This window comes from Megalobrama amblycephala, linkage group LG18 (genome assembly GCF_018812025.1).
Source record: "Megalobrama amblycephala isolate DHTTF-2021 linkage group LG18, ASM1881202v1, whole genome shotgun sequence".
In the NCBI taxonomy this organism is placed as follows: domain Eukaryota; kingdom Metazoa; phylum Chordata; class Actinopteri; order Cypriniformes; family Xenocyprididae; genus Megalobrama; species Megalobrama amblycephala.
The window spans coordinates 26,728,898-26,741,397 of record NC_063061.1 but is presented as its reverse complement, the minus strand read 5'-3'; the positions used below and the strand labels follow the sequence as shown (position 1 = coordinate 26,741,397).

Here is a 12,500-nt window from a genome sequence, read left to right as displayed (position 1 = left end):
CGTTACAAGTTTTTCGGTTGATTCCAAAGCGTCGAACAAGTTTCACAAAAGTTTAAACACGTCAATCCGAGGGGACATTGCAGTCACCTTTGCACTTTCGTTCAAATAAAACGCGTTCCCCCTTCTCCGTGTCATTTTTTGAGCTGTTGAAATGTGTTTTCCAGTAGAAGTGTGCTGTGAAGGGAAGGACTAGGACTGCCCTCTTCATACGAACCATGAAGTCGCCGCAGCAGCGAAATTAGCCCTTACAAAAAAAAAAAAAAAAAGAGTTGTGAGGAGAAAAAAAACTGCCACCCCCCACCCCCCCTGCTGAGAACTTTAAGGGAGCCAGGAGAGCCCTCCTTCGGAGAGTTTGTCGATTGTTCCTCTTCTTCTGTTGGCTTTAAGAAACGTCGCTCAAGCAAGAAAAGTACAAAAAGCTTTTGTGTGTCTTGAGCAAGATCGGGAGCCTGTCAAAGAGTCTTATGTGCAGCACAGCCCACAGATTCAGTCACTTCAGAAAAAAATAATTAAAGTATATATATAAAAAAATCTTGCTTTCGACCTAAATGCCATATTTGTACAATACATCTCTTAAAGGAATAGTTCACCCAAAAATAAAAAATAAATTTGGCATAATTTACTCACTCAAGCCATCGGTGTCACGGATGCACACAGACACAAGATGGTAAGATCCAAGCGCAGCTTTAATGGGGTAAATCCAAAAGGCATAATCAAACAGGCAACGGTCAAAATCCACAGAAACAGTCCACAAAAGAAAGCCAGAGTCACAAAGAGCATGTAACAATATACAACGAACCACAAACAAAGGCAGAAACAACTGAGTATAAATAGACAGACACTAATGAACAAACACAAAACAGCTGAGTGCAATGAAATGAGGATAATGAGTCCAGGAGGTGAATTATGGGAAATGAAGTTCTGACAGGTGACAAGTCCATGTTGGAGTGCCCTGTAGTGGTCAACTCGGGCACTCCAATTCGTGATCATGACAGTACCCCCTCCTTACGGAGCGGCTACCAGACGCTCCATGAAACAAAAACAAAAACAAAACTCTCAGGAGGGAGGTGGACTGGAGGAGGACCAGGGGGAGGGACGGTGGGCCAGGACCAGAGCCCCTGACTGAAGGCCAGGGCAGCGCTGGAGGAACTGACCATGCGGGTTCCAGCAGGTCTGGAGTCCTAGCTGATTGCTAGGACGGTGCTGGAGGAACTGACCAGGTGGACTTCAGCAGGACAGATGGCCTGGGCGACGGCGGCAGGGCAGACCAAAGGGGCTCCGTGGCCGTATCAGGGAGAGCGGACAGCTCGGTGACGGCCTCCATGGCCGTATCAGAGAGAGCGGGCAGCTCTCGGACGGCAGTGGGCTCGGGCTGCTCCGGGACGACAGCGGGTTGCTCCGGGACGACAGCGGGCTGCTCCGGGACGACAGCGGGCTGCTCCGGGACGACAGCGGGCTGCTCCGGGACGACAGCGGGCTGCTCTGGGACGACAGCGGGCACAGGCTGGTAGACTGGTCCATGGTCAAGAGAGCTTGAGTGCATCATCCAGGCACGCAAAACCACCAAAGCATAGAAGGAGAAGACAGCCCTCTTGGCCATGACAGGACTGACAGAGAGAGCGGGCTGCTCGGGCTGCTCCGGGATGACAGGGGGCTGCTCGGGCTGCTCCGGGACGGCAACGGCCTCGGGCTGCTCTGGTCCGTGGTCACCAGACCTTACGTGCGTTCTCCAAGCAAACAGAGCTGTCAAGATATAGAAAATAAAGACAGCTTTCTTGGCCACATCAGGACTCACCGGGGGAGCATTCGGCTCCAAAACCTCTGGGGTGACCCCCGGGCCAACAACGGGCTCTGGAATAGCCTCCGGGCCTTGAGGGATGGAGGAAGCCCTCTTCCTCCTCTTCGTGGGTGAGGCGGTGGCTCTGTGGACACCAGAGCGAACTCACCAACTGGAGCGGGCTAACCGACTGGAGCAGGCTAACCGACTGGAGCGGGCTAACCGACTGGAGCGTGCTCACGGGCGGACTCACCGGCTGGAGCGGCCTCTGGAGTGGGCTCACGGGCTGGAGCGGGCTCTGGAGTGGACTCACTGGCTGAAGCGGATCCACAGACTTGAGCGGACTGATGGGCTGGAGCGGACTCTGGAATGGACTGTTGGGCTGGAGGTGGTGCTGGAGGTAATCGAATCTGCCCATTCTTATGCAGATACAGGTAATTAGAGAAATTCCAGAAACTTAAATTCCCCACAAACTCCATCTCCCACTGCGGCAGAGGAATGTCGAGACAATGATTGAAAATGTCCCTGAGGACCGCATCGGGGAGATTAAATCTCTCTGCCCGTGACCAGAACCGTTGAGAGAACTTCCGCACCTCCATACCCCTCTACTGAAGTGCCGCCAAATCCTGGGGATTGCTCAGACTTCCCCGTGTGTTGGTCGGTGACCGGTCTCTCTCGCTGCTAGATCTTTGCACGGTGGTTCGTTCTGTCACGGATGCACACAGACACAAGATGGTAAGATCCAAGCGCAGCTTTAATGGGGTAAATCCAAAGGTATAATCAAACAGGCAACGGTCAAAATCCACAGAAACAGTCCACAAAAGAAAGCCAGAGTCACAAAGTGCATGTAACAATATACAATGAACCACAAACAAAGGCAGAAACAACTGAGTATAAATAGACAGACACTAATGAACAAACACAAAACAGCTGAGTGCAATGAAATGAGGATAATGAATCCAGGAGGTGAATTATGGGAAATGAAGTTCGGACAGGTGACAAAGTCCATGTTGGAGTGCCCTCTAGTGGTCAACTCGGGCACTCCAATTCATGATCGTGACAATCGGTGTATGTGACTTTCTTCTTTCAGCTGAACAAATCGGAGTTATATTAAATAATATCCTGGCTCTTCCCAGCATGGCATTTAATAATGCCTTTGTTTTTAAAGATCCAAAAAGCGATTCCATCCATCATAAAAGAAATCCAAACACCAGTGGGTTAATAAATGTCCTCTGAAGCGAAGCGTGGGTTTTTGTAAGAAAAATATCCATATTTAAAACTTTATAAACTATAATACCTGGCACTATTCAATGCTATTACAAAGCTGAGAAGAAGTGCATGTATATAAAGTTATTGTCTCTCAAAATAAGAGCCGACTCTGAGTCTATTAAACGAGTCATTTGTAAAATGAATCCCAAGCCATTTTGTTGTGACGTCAGAACGAAACATTAGCATACTGGCCGCCCACTTATCGCGCGCGTTTTCAACAATACCACAACAGTACAATCTCCCGATATTTTATTGAAGACTGCTTCTGAAACCTCGGAGAGTTTAACACAGGATTCATTAAACGCTTGGTCTTAAAATATGGATCAATGTCCAGTTTATTTGTACCAGCTTGCTCCTCTCAATCTCAACCTGTAAGTATGATTAATAATTGATGTTTATATTTTCTAGCGCTCATTCAAAATTCGTACTTTTGTATGTTATGTTGTGTAATGTACACCCTAGTCTGTATGTCTCCTGTCTGTATGTCTCCTGCTAACCGGCTAAGTCACATTTCTGTAGTTCCCTTGCGATACTACACGAGTACTGTGTTGTTCGTCTTATTAATTAATACTGATTATTAATAAGACAAGATGCAATGGGGAAAAAACTCCTTTTTCTCAGATTCTGAAGCCTTTATACAATCATGCAGAGTAAACTGCACAGCCATTGGTTCATGAAGTTAAAGTAAACGAACCAATAACAGCGTGGAATGTGCGAGCCAATGGTGAGCGAGCCTGCTCGAGTCCGCCAAAAGGGGCGGGGTCTCGGGCTATATAAGTGGCCATCTCACCATGGCAAATTGATTCATTCTCCTTCAGCGATGCAGATATCATCTCTTTGCTTGATCTACGAGACTTGAAACCGCCTTCACCTGCAAGCAGCTGGATTTGCCGCTGATCAACTCGCTTCTCTGCGGCAGTTTGGTCAGCTCACCTCCCTGCTCGCCACTCTCTATTCTGCTCGCCGCTCTCAAGCAGCTTGTCGCTCTCTAGCAGCCGCCGCCTCGAGCAGCCTGCAGCCGCTCTTTCAGCTTGCCGCTCAGATGGCTGCTCTCGTGCAGCGCTGATTGCCCGCTGCTTCACAGCAGCCAGATCAGCTCACCACTCTCAAGCAGCTCTGTTCCACGCCGCTTCCTAGCAGCCTGGTCAAAGCTTCGCCCCCGAGCCGACTGCAGTTTCGAGCGAGTGCACTTCGCTGTATCCTTTGCAACACAGTTGCTTTCTAAAAGAGCCATTTCTAAAGAGCAAATTTCCGCGACGTTGTTGCAAAGTTTGAACTAATTTTTATATGCAATATGCTAGTTCAATAGTATATAACAATTAGTTAACTTTGACCTGTGGAGGGCAGTAATACACTTAGCAGTGTCTACACTGCCGGAATTCTAATAGAGAAGAAGAAGAGAGCTAGTTCAAGATGAGCAATTCTGGTTAAAATATATAAAATTTAAATTTTTTTTTTTTAGAAAATGAGTGATTGTTTCTCTAGATAAGACCATTATTTCTCGTGTAGAACAATTTGAAGCTGCAGTGAAACTAATTTTGACCTTCAACTGTTTGGTGCCCATTGAAGTCCACTATATGGAAAAAAAATCCTGGAATGTTTTCATCAAAAACTTTAATTTCTTTTCGACTGAAAAAAGAAAGACATGGACATCTTGGATGACATGGGAGTGAGTAAATTATCAGGAAAAGTTTATTTAAAAGTGGACTAATCCTTTAAGTCCCGCCGCGGCCGGACCACCCTCCAAAATGCCTCACCCAGCTTTCCTATCACCCTGTTCAGTTCCGGATGCTCAAGAAAGAGTGTTTGTTGCCTGCACAGAGCCTGTTCAAACGCCCTGGCAGTGCACCGCTGTTATAGCGGATATTAGGGGTGTCGCAATATACTGGTATTGACGATAACCGTGATATTCAAAGCATGAAATATCGATATCATGTTAATTTATGGTGTGACGATATACCGGTATTGGCGATAACCACAATATTTAAAATGCATAGGATGCTTATGATATTATGACATGTAAATACTCCAGCGCCAGTACCTGGTTGACCTCTCAGGTGGCAGTATTGCACCTTAACGCTGACATCTGTCAAACAAGAAGATGATGCAGCGCGCAGCTATTCCGAGCGGGAGAGTGAGAGGCTCTGTCCACACCCGGAAAAAGTAAAGTAAAAGCTCAACAGTATGGGAGTTTTTCGGCTCCTTAGACAGCCCAATCCGCAGGATTTGCCTAGCTACAGTCAGTGCGAAGGGTGGCAACACCACCAACCTTTCTACCCACCTCCGTGTCCATCACCCTGCAGATTACGCCATTTTACAGAGAGTAAGTTGTGATTATTTTACTAGTCATGGAATGGGAAATGTTATATTAACCTGTTAACAGTGATTTTCTTGTTCATATATTTAAATAAAGCGTGATTCTCTAAATAAGTAGCCTACTGCGTTTTCTTTACTCGTCTTATTCAGCGTGATGTAGTTATGCATGTAGTTATATGCCCTCAAAATTCAAGATACATAGGTATGTTTTGCCCCGATGTATGTTTTGTCATTATATCATATTATAAGATGTAGTTGTTTTACAATATCATACGAGCAAGAGTGCCGTTTTTACCAAATCAGCACAAATGCAATGTTCCTTCAACTTATTGTTAAATGAACAACGTGAGTTACATTTTAGACACAGTATTGTTAATATTGTTTCCTTTATTTCGCCAAAGAAATTTCAAAATGATGAACAGCAGAACAGAGCCCCCGTGCAACAGACAGAAATGTTTTTGTTATTCTGACTGAATCCGCGTTTAGAATGAATGAATCCGAGCTTCGTTCCTGAATGAATCAGTCATTTGAACAAATCGGTTGACTCACTCACTTATTAAGACAGTGGCTTGCTGCCACCTACTGGCAGATTAGTTTAGTTTCATATTTAAGGGACATTTTAATTAAAAAGTTAAAATAAAAAAGAATCCATATTTAAATACTGAATTAAATTTATGTAGACAAATTGTAAATATATTAATGCCACTTCTCATTCTGTGTCAATTTTTATTTCTTTAGGTCTTAAAAAGCCTTAAATTTGACTTTAAAAAATGTGCAGCAACCCTGAAAGAGAAAAACTAAATAAACAAAGTAAAAATTATTTAGACTGATAAATTCCCCCCCCAAGGATTCTATAAATATCACGATATATCGATATCGTGAATTTTTTTTGGCCACAATATCCGTGGTGTGTAAAATCTAATATCGTGACAGCCCTAGCAGATATAATAAAAAACAAACATACTCAAAAAGAGAGCAAATTTCCTCTTCCACCCCATACACACACCACAGTCCCTCACAGGGAGTTAGTGCCAGAATCAATTCAGCCCCTCGCCACATGGGCCGAGGCCTGGCAGGCCATCCCAGGAGTGTCAGCTTGGGTGCTGAACATAGTAAAACGCGGTTATGTAATCCAATTCGCTCAAAGGGCCCCGTTTTTCAATGGTGTGGTCCAAACTGAATGATCACTTTGAAGCAGATCTTCCCGCAAATATGCCTGGGAGACTGGTTCTTTACCCTGGATCTGAAAGACTCTTATTTTCACATCTAGATAGCCCCCCATCACAGGCGATTCTTGAGATTTGCCTTCGAAGGGGTGGCATATCAATACACGGTCCTTCCCTTCGGGCTATCTCTGGCTCCCTGCACTTTCATGAAGTGCATGGATGCGGCTCTCTCCCCTCTGAGACAGATGGGTGTGCGCATACTGAACTAACTCGACGACTGGCTTGTTCTGGCCCAGTTGGAGGCAGAGCTAATATCCCACAGATCCATCATCCTCAACCACTTAGAGTGCTTGGGGCTCAGGGTCAATTTTACAATGTGTGTCGTTCCTGGGGATAATTTTAGACTCGACCCACATGAGGGCCATGGTCACTCCAGAGCATTCTCTGGCCATTCAGCAGCTCGTACAAACCTTTACACCCAGAGCTTCTCTGCTGCTCAAAACGTTTCAGAAGATGCTAGGTCTAATGAGTTCAGCATCTCCGACTCTGCAGCTGGGCTTGCTTCACATGAGCCCTCTGCAGCTCTGGCTGAAACCACGGGACCAACCCCTAGCCTGGCAACATGGTTGTTGCTTGCTCAAGGTGAACCAGGAGTGTGTCACAACCCTGGCCCCTTGGACGAACCCTTGCTGGTTCAAGCAGGGCGTAGCAATCGATAGACAAGAGGAAGGTCATCTTCACAGATGCCTTCAAGATGGGTTGGGGAGCTCTGTGCGACAACCATCCGGCCTTTGGTGCTTGGAACGGCCCGGAAAGCGAGCTACATATCAACTGCCTGGAAATGACGGTATATCGAGCTCTCCAGGCTTTCCTTCCTCTCCTGGTGGGTCAACACATCTTGGTCAGGTCAGACAACTTCATAAATTGCCAGGGTAGTATCTCTTCAAAGCCTCTCTTCACTCTAGCGAAAACCATCCTAGAGTGGGCCCAGAGCAACCTGCTTTCGCTGAGAGCAGCACACATACAGGGTGTACTGAACATAGGGGCGAACATGTTGTCCCGGAGCAACCTTCCCTCAGAGGAATGGTCACTCCACCCCCGCTCAGTCCAGAGAATTTGAGGTCGACCTCTTTGCCTCAGAAGACAATCATCACTGCCCAATGTATTTCTCAAAAGCCAGGGACCCACGACTGGCCCAGCCTCCTCCTTCATGCTTCCCCCGATCGCGCAGTTTCCTAAAGTAATCAGACGAGTCAGGGAAGGTGCTCACAAAGTCCTCCTGGTGGCTCCTCTGTGGAGGACCCAACCATGGTTCTCGGAGCTATCTCGGCTATCGCCCCTGAAGCCATGGCCAATCCCTCTGAGACGGGACCTCCTCTCTCAAGTGAGAAGGACAATATGGCACCCCAGACCTGAGCTGTGGGACCTTCATGTGTGGTTTCTTAATGGGAGCCTGCAAGCAGGCCAGAGCTCCGTCTATAAGACGTCTCTACTCTCTGAAATGGGTCATCTTTGCCGCCTGGTGTACGGGGGGGGAAGACCCACTGACTTGTGACATATCCTAGATATTGTTCTTCCTTCAAGACTTAATGGATAGAGGCCGTACTCCCTCTACCCTTAAGGTCTATGTTGCAGCTATAGCAGCTTCTCACACTACTATAGCGGGGCAGTCGATAGGGAGAAATGACCTTGTTGTTCACTTCCTTAAGGGATCTAGGAGGTTGAATTCCCCTTTTGGTTCCTACCTGGGACCTTTCTGTGGTTCTTAGAGGCCTTAAAAGTCCTCCCTTTGAACCAATTCAGACTGCCAACTTACAACCCCTATCGCTGAAAACTGCCTTACTGCTAGCTTTAGCATCGGTTAAGCATGTGGGAGATTTACAGGCACTCTCTGTGAGTCCCTCGTGTCTTGAATTCAGGCCTAACGACTCTTAAGTCATCCTGAAACCGTCCCGAAAGTCCTATCTACCCCCTTTAGGGCGCAGATGGTCATTCTCTCCGCTCTTCCTCCTTCTCAGGATGAACAGGAGTTGAACCTACTCTTTCCTGTCAGGGCCCTGAGGTCTTACATTGATTGTTCCGCCTCCTTTTGTCAGGCGTAACAGCTTTTTGTCTGCTTTGGTGGCTGCACAAAAGGTCTTTGGTCACAAAGCCCATGCTTTCCAGATGGATAGTCAATGCTATAGCACTCGCTTACTCCTCAGGCCTTCAATACCCTTTGGGTGTAAGAGCGCATTCCACGATAGGTATGGTCCTGTGGCGTTTCCATTGCTGCCATCTGTGAAGCAGCCGGCTGGGCCTCACTGTCCACATTTGTCAGGTTTTATAATCTAGATGTCCCTGCGCTTCAGACGCAGGTCCTTACTGCATGAGCCTCCCTGCTGTGTCCAGCTTATGGCTTTCCATTACGACCCCGACCACGTCTGGGCGTAACTATGTTCTGTGCCCTCTATATATGTACCCTAGGCCCCTCTGGTGCCCTAGTTTATGGGCTTGGGAGGATGACTACAGTGTTAAGTCCCCGCTGTCTGGGCTATCCTGTCTTATGAGTATCTGTCGCAAGCCCTTTTTTCAAGTACTCGTGTTGTATCGCAAGGGAACATACTCGGCTACTAACGTAACCTCGGTTCCCTTAGATACAGAACGAGTACTGCGTACTATGCGTGAGACACCTCATGCCGTCGCTTCAGTCGAATTAAATCGATTTGCCATGGTGAGACGGCCGCTTATATAGCCCGAGACCCCGCCCCTTTTGGCAGGCTCGAGCAGGCTCGCTCACCATTGGCTTGCGCATTCTGCGCTGTCATTGGTTTGTTTACTTTAGCTTCATGAACCAATGGCCGTGCAGTTTACACTGTGTGATTGTATAAAGGCTTCAGAATCTGAGAAAAAGGAGTTTTCCCCATTGCGTCTTGTTTTATTAATAATCAATATTAATTAATAAAACAAACAATGCAGTACTCGTTCCGTATCTAAGGGAACTGAGGTTACGTTAGTAACCGAGTACGTTCTGCTATTCAGATGCGGGTCCAATATTGTCTAAAAATGTGTCGATTAATGCAGCTTGTTTGTCTTATTACTTTGAGTAATGATCAAGGATGGAGCACGACTTTTGATTACAAATTGTAATGCATTATCAGCTATTCACTTTTGTGCTCGGCTAACGTGGGAGTTTACAACACACAAAACAAACTGTTTTTTCCTCTGCATTTTTATTATTACAGTGGAGCTCTGTATTGTAATAGGATGCTAAGATTCTAGTCCGCACTATCTAGTTGAAGTACTCTCTCTGTAAACAGTAAACACCCATTGTAATGTCAAACAATGATATAGCCATTTTTTACTTTGTTAATAGATATGATGAAAAAGTCTGTCTACATATCTAGCCTAAATGTTTATCTTATGTTAGAGGTTTTCAGCTTCGCTTGGCATTCTGATACAGTTCCCACTGGTGCACCTACATAAAGTATAACAGTGATGTTGCAATCACGTCTTATAAATAACGCAAATTAAGGTGACACTTACCATATAGAAACGTTGTACTCCAGTCATGATTGCGAATCAGTTTCTGATCGACTACTTCAGACGTTTTATCATTGGACTCGGGCTCGAAATGATACAGTAAAATCGATGCCATCTTTTCTGTCCACACATTGTATACAATGTCTTGCGAATTGATAGCTGTCATTCAGTTATGGCAATGGACGCGCGGTGGGTGCAGTGACCAATAACAAAGGATTGGGCCATCTGACCAGTCAGAGCAGTGTAAGCTCACTGAAAGGAGGGGTTTAGACAGACTGATTCTTTAAACTGCTTCTAACAAATCGTTTATCAATCAGTGAGAACTGAGGTGAAATTAAATGTATATTATGAGAAAACGAAAGTCTTTTTTGACCTTGCATGCATGTAAATCTGTTGTAGGAGACTCCCAAAACAATATTAAAAACATTTAAAAAGGCATAATAGGGGTACTTTAAAATAGCCTAACTCTGATTGTGTTGTGCACCTAGGATGGCTTGAGGGTGAGTAAATTAAGAGTGAGACAATTTTCATTTTTGGGTGAACTATTCCTTTAAGCACTAACATTAAAATAACTACAATATGCTTGACTTCATATTGATATTCTTATAGTAAACAAGCATACCAGAAAAAGTGGAACAGGGGTTGACAACTTTACAAGTTATAGGCCTATCCTGAATATGCATATGTGACCCAAATTTAACATTACTTATTTTTTTTTTCCATGTATGTAGGCGGAGTTGCCAATTATTATATTTTAAAAGAGTTAGCGCTTTACATGTAATTTTACTATTAAGGCTGCTGGAGAGGCAAATTTTGTTGAAAGTATCGAGTCATCATGTGGCTTTCCATTCTACCACCATTGTTATTATCAGTACATTTTACAGTAACAAATGGATTTCAATACCTCAATAAGTTATATTAATAACTTCAATAAGTTATATTAATCTTACATTATTTAAAGACATAAACAGGTTTGGAACTGTAAAATATATAAAAAATACCATCCCATAAATTTCTGAGAACCACAGCAATACATTTAACAAGAAATTGTAGTATTATTGAAAATATTTCTCTTTACTCTGAAGACAGCTGCAGAACAATAGCAAAGAGCTGCATTTGCAAAAGCTTAATGATAATGGATTGAAAGATGCCTTTCTACTAAATAAACAATACCACACCCTATAATGTCTCTATCCTTTCTTATATTCTAAGATGAATAGCTCTACATTTGTTTGAAGTAATGGTAAATGTTCAATGGGGTTTTGTTAAAAACGATTTTTACTGACCGGTCCAGACCTGTAAAATAAATATATTACCTACATCAATGAGAAACAGACTACTACATGTGACAAAAATACTATGAGGCCTGTGCTTGCAACAATTATTCATGCAAACTAATTCACACCTATACAGTGACTTTAAACATACTCTGTGTAAAGATGGGTAATACAAATGATTAAAATCAGACCTGAAAAAGACTTTTAGTTTATTTAAAAAAAAAAAAAAAAAAAAAAACGTAAGACAAGAAAAGTATGTATTCTTACCTAAAACTGAATCAGTGACTTCCAAGAGATCTAATCCAGAAAATCCATTTTCTGTGAAGGCATAAATATGTAAAGCTGTTTATATACATAGCCTAATCTATTATTCTTATGAGAACTAACTATGAACACAATGCCATACTGATGAGACGCTTCAAACTTATATTACTTGTGTTTGGGGTATAAATATAATGACATCATCACAATACTATAACTGGAACCCCAAACATGAAGTTAATCTCAGCAGAACATGAGGGTTGAACACTGTAATTGAGCGCCCTCTTGTGATGGCGCCAGTTTTGACAAAGAAAAATGATTACTTAAACTACAGTAATAAAAAAAAAAAAAATCTACTGCCTTTTAACTTTAACTGTAACTTTTTATATATTCGATGAAAATGAATCACCTCACCCACAAAACTCTGTGCATATTGAGGAAATCCAATATGCTTCATCCATATGGACACCTGGTCTGGGCTCCAGTCCTCGATTGAAATCATGCTTGTATTTACACTCTCGTCCTCTGCATCCTTTCTTAAAAATCCACAGCACACACGCACTGAATTTAACATACAAACAACTGACAATTCCCTAATATAACGATCTCGACTTCAGATTGTAAACCGAAGATATTGGTTGGACTAAAGTGTGAATAAAAGACTATGAAGGCCCTTTCACTGGATCATTACACTGGTACTGTAAACTCGCCTATTAATCTGATCTCCACCTACCACTCCTGTGTTGTGATACAGTTATTGGTTAAAGAAATGAAACACACTCATAAATCTTTACTGACTTATTCTTCGCATGTGACAATCTCAAAACATAATCTTACCTCAAGCTCAAAAAGAGCCCCGCACTTTTAGCTAACAGCTGTTGTTAACTTGTTGAATGATGCATACACACCTCG

The 12,500-nt window shown here is 43.9% G+C and overlaps 1 protein-coding gene across 7 annotated transcripts in view; it reads right to left on the bottom strand.

Annotated features, from left to right (window-relative positions):
* Positions 1-12,500, bottom strand: part of amot (angiomotin) — a 68,031-nt gene that overhangs the window by 54,501 nt on the left and 1,030 nt on the right. For 2 of the 7 annotated variants that reach the window (XM_048165558.1, XM_048165560.1), the window contains exons 1-2: positions 12,003-12,500; positions 11,595-11,645 (exon numbers count right to left, since the gene is read on the bottom strand). The exon at positions 12,003-12,500 is cut by the window's right edge. In XM_048165558.1, coding sequence (XP_048021515.1) covers positions 11,595-11,645; positions 12,003-12,162 — 211 coding nt within the window. In that variant the 5' untranslated portion in view covers positions 12,163-12,500. Of the gene's footprint in view, positions 1,421-11,594; positions 11,646-12,002 lie in introns of those variants that run through there. The other 5 variants (XM_048165561.1, XM_048165562.1, XM_048165565.1 and 2 more) reach the window with 3 other exon arrangements.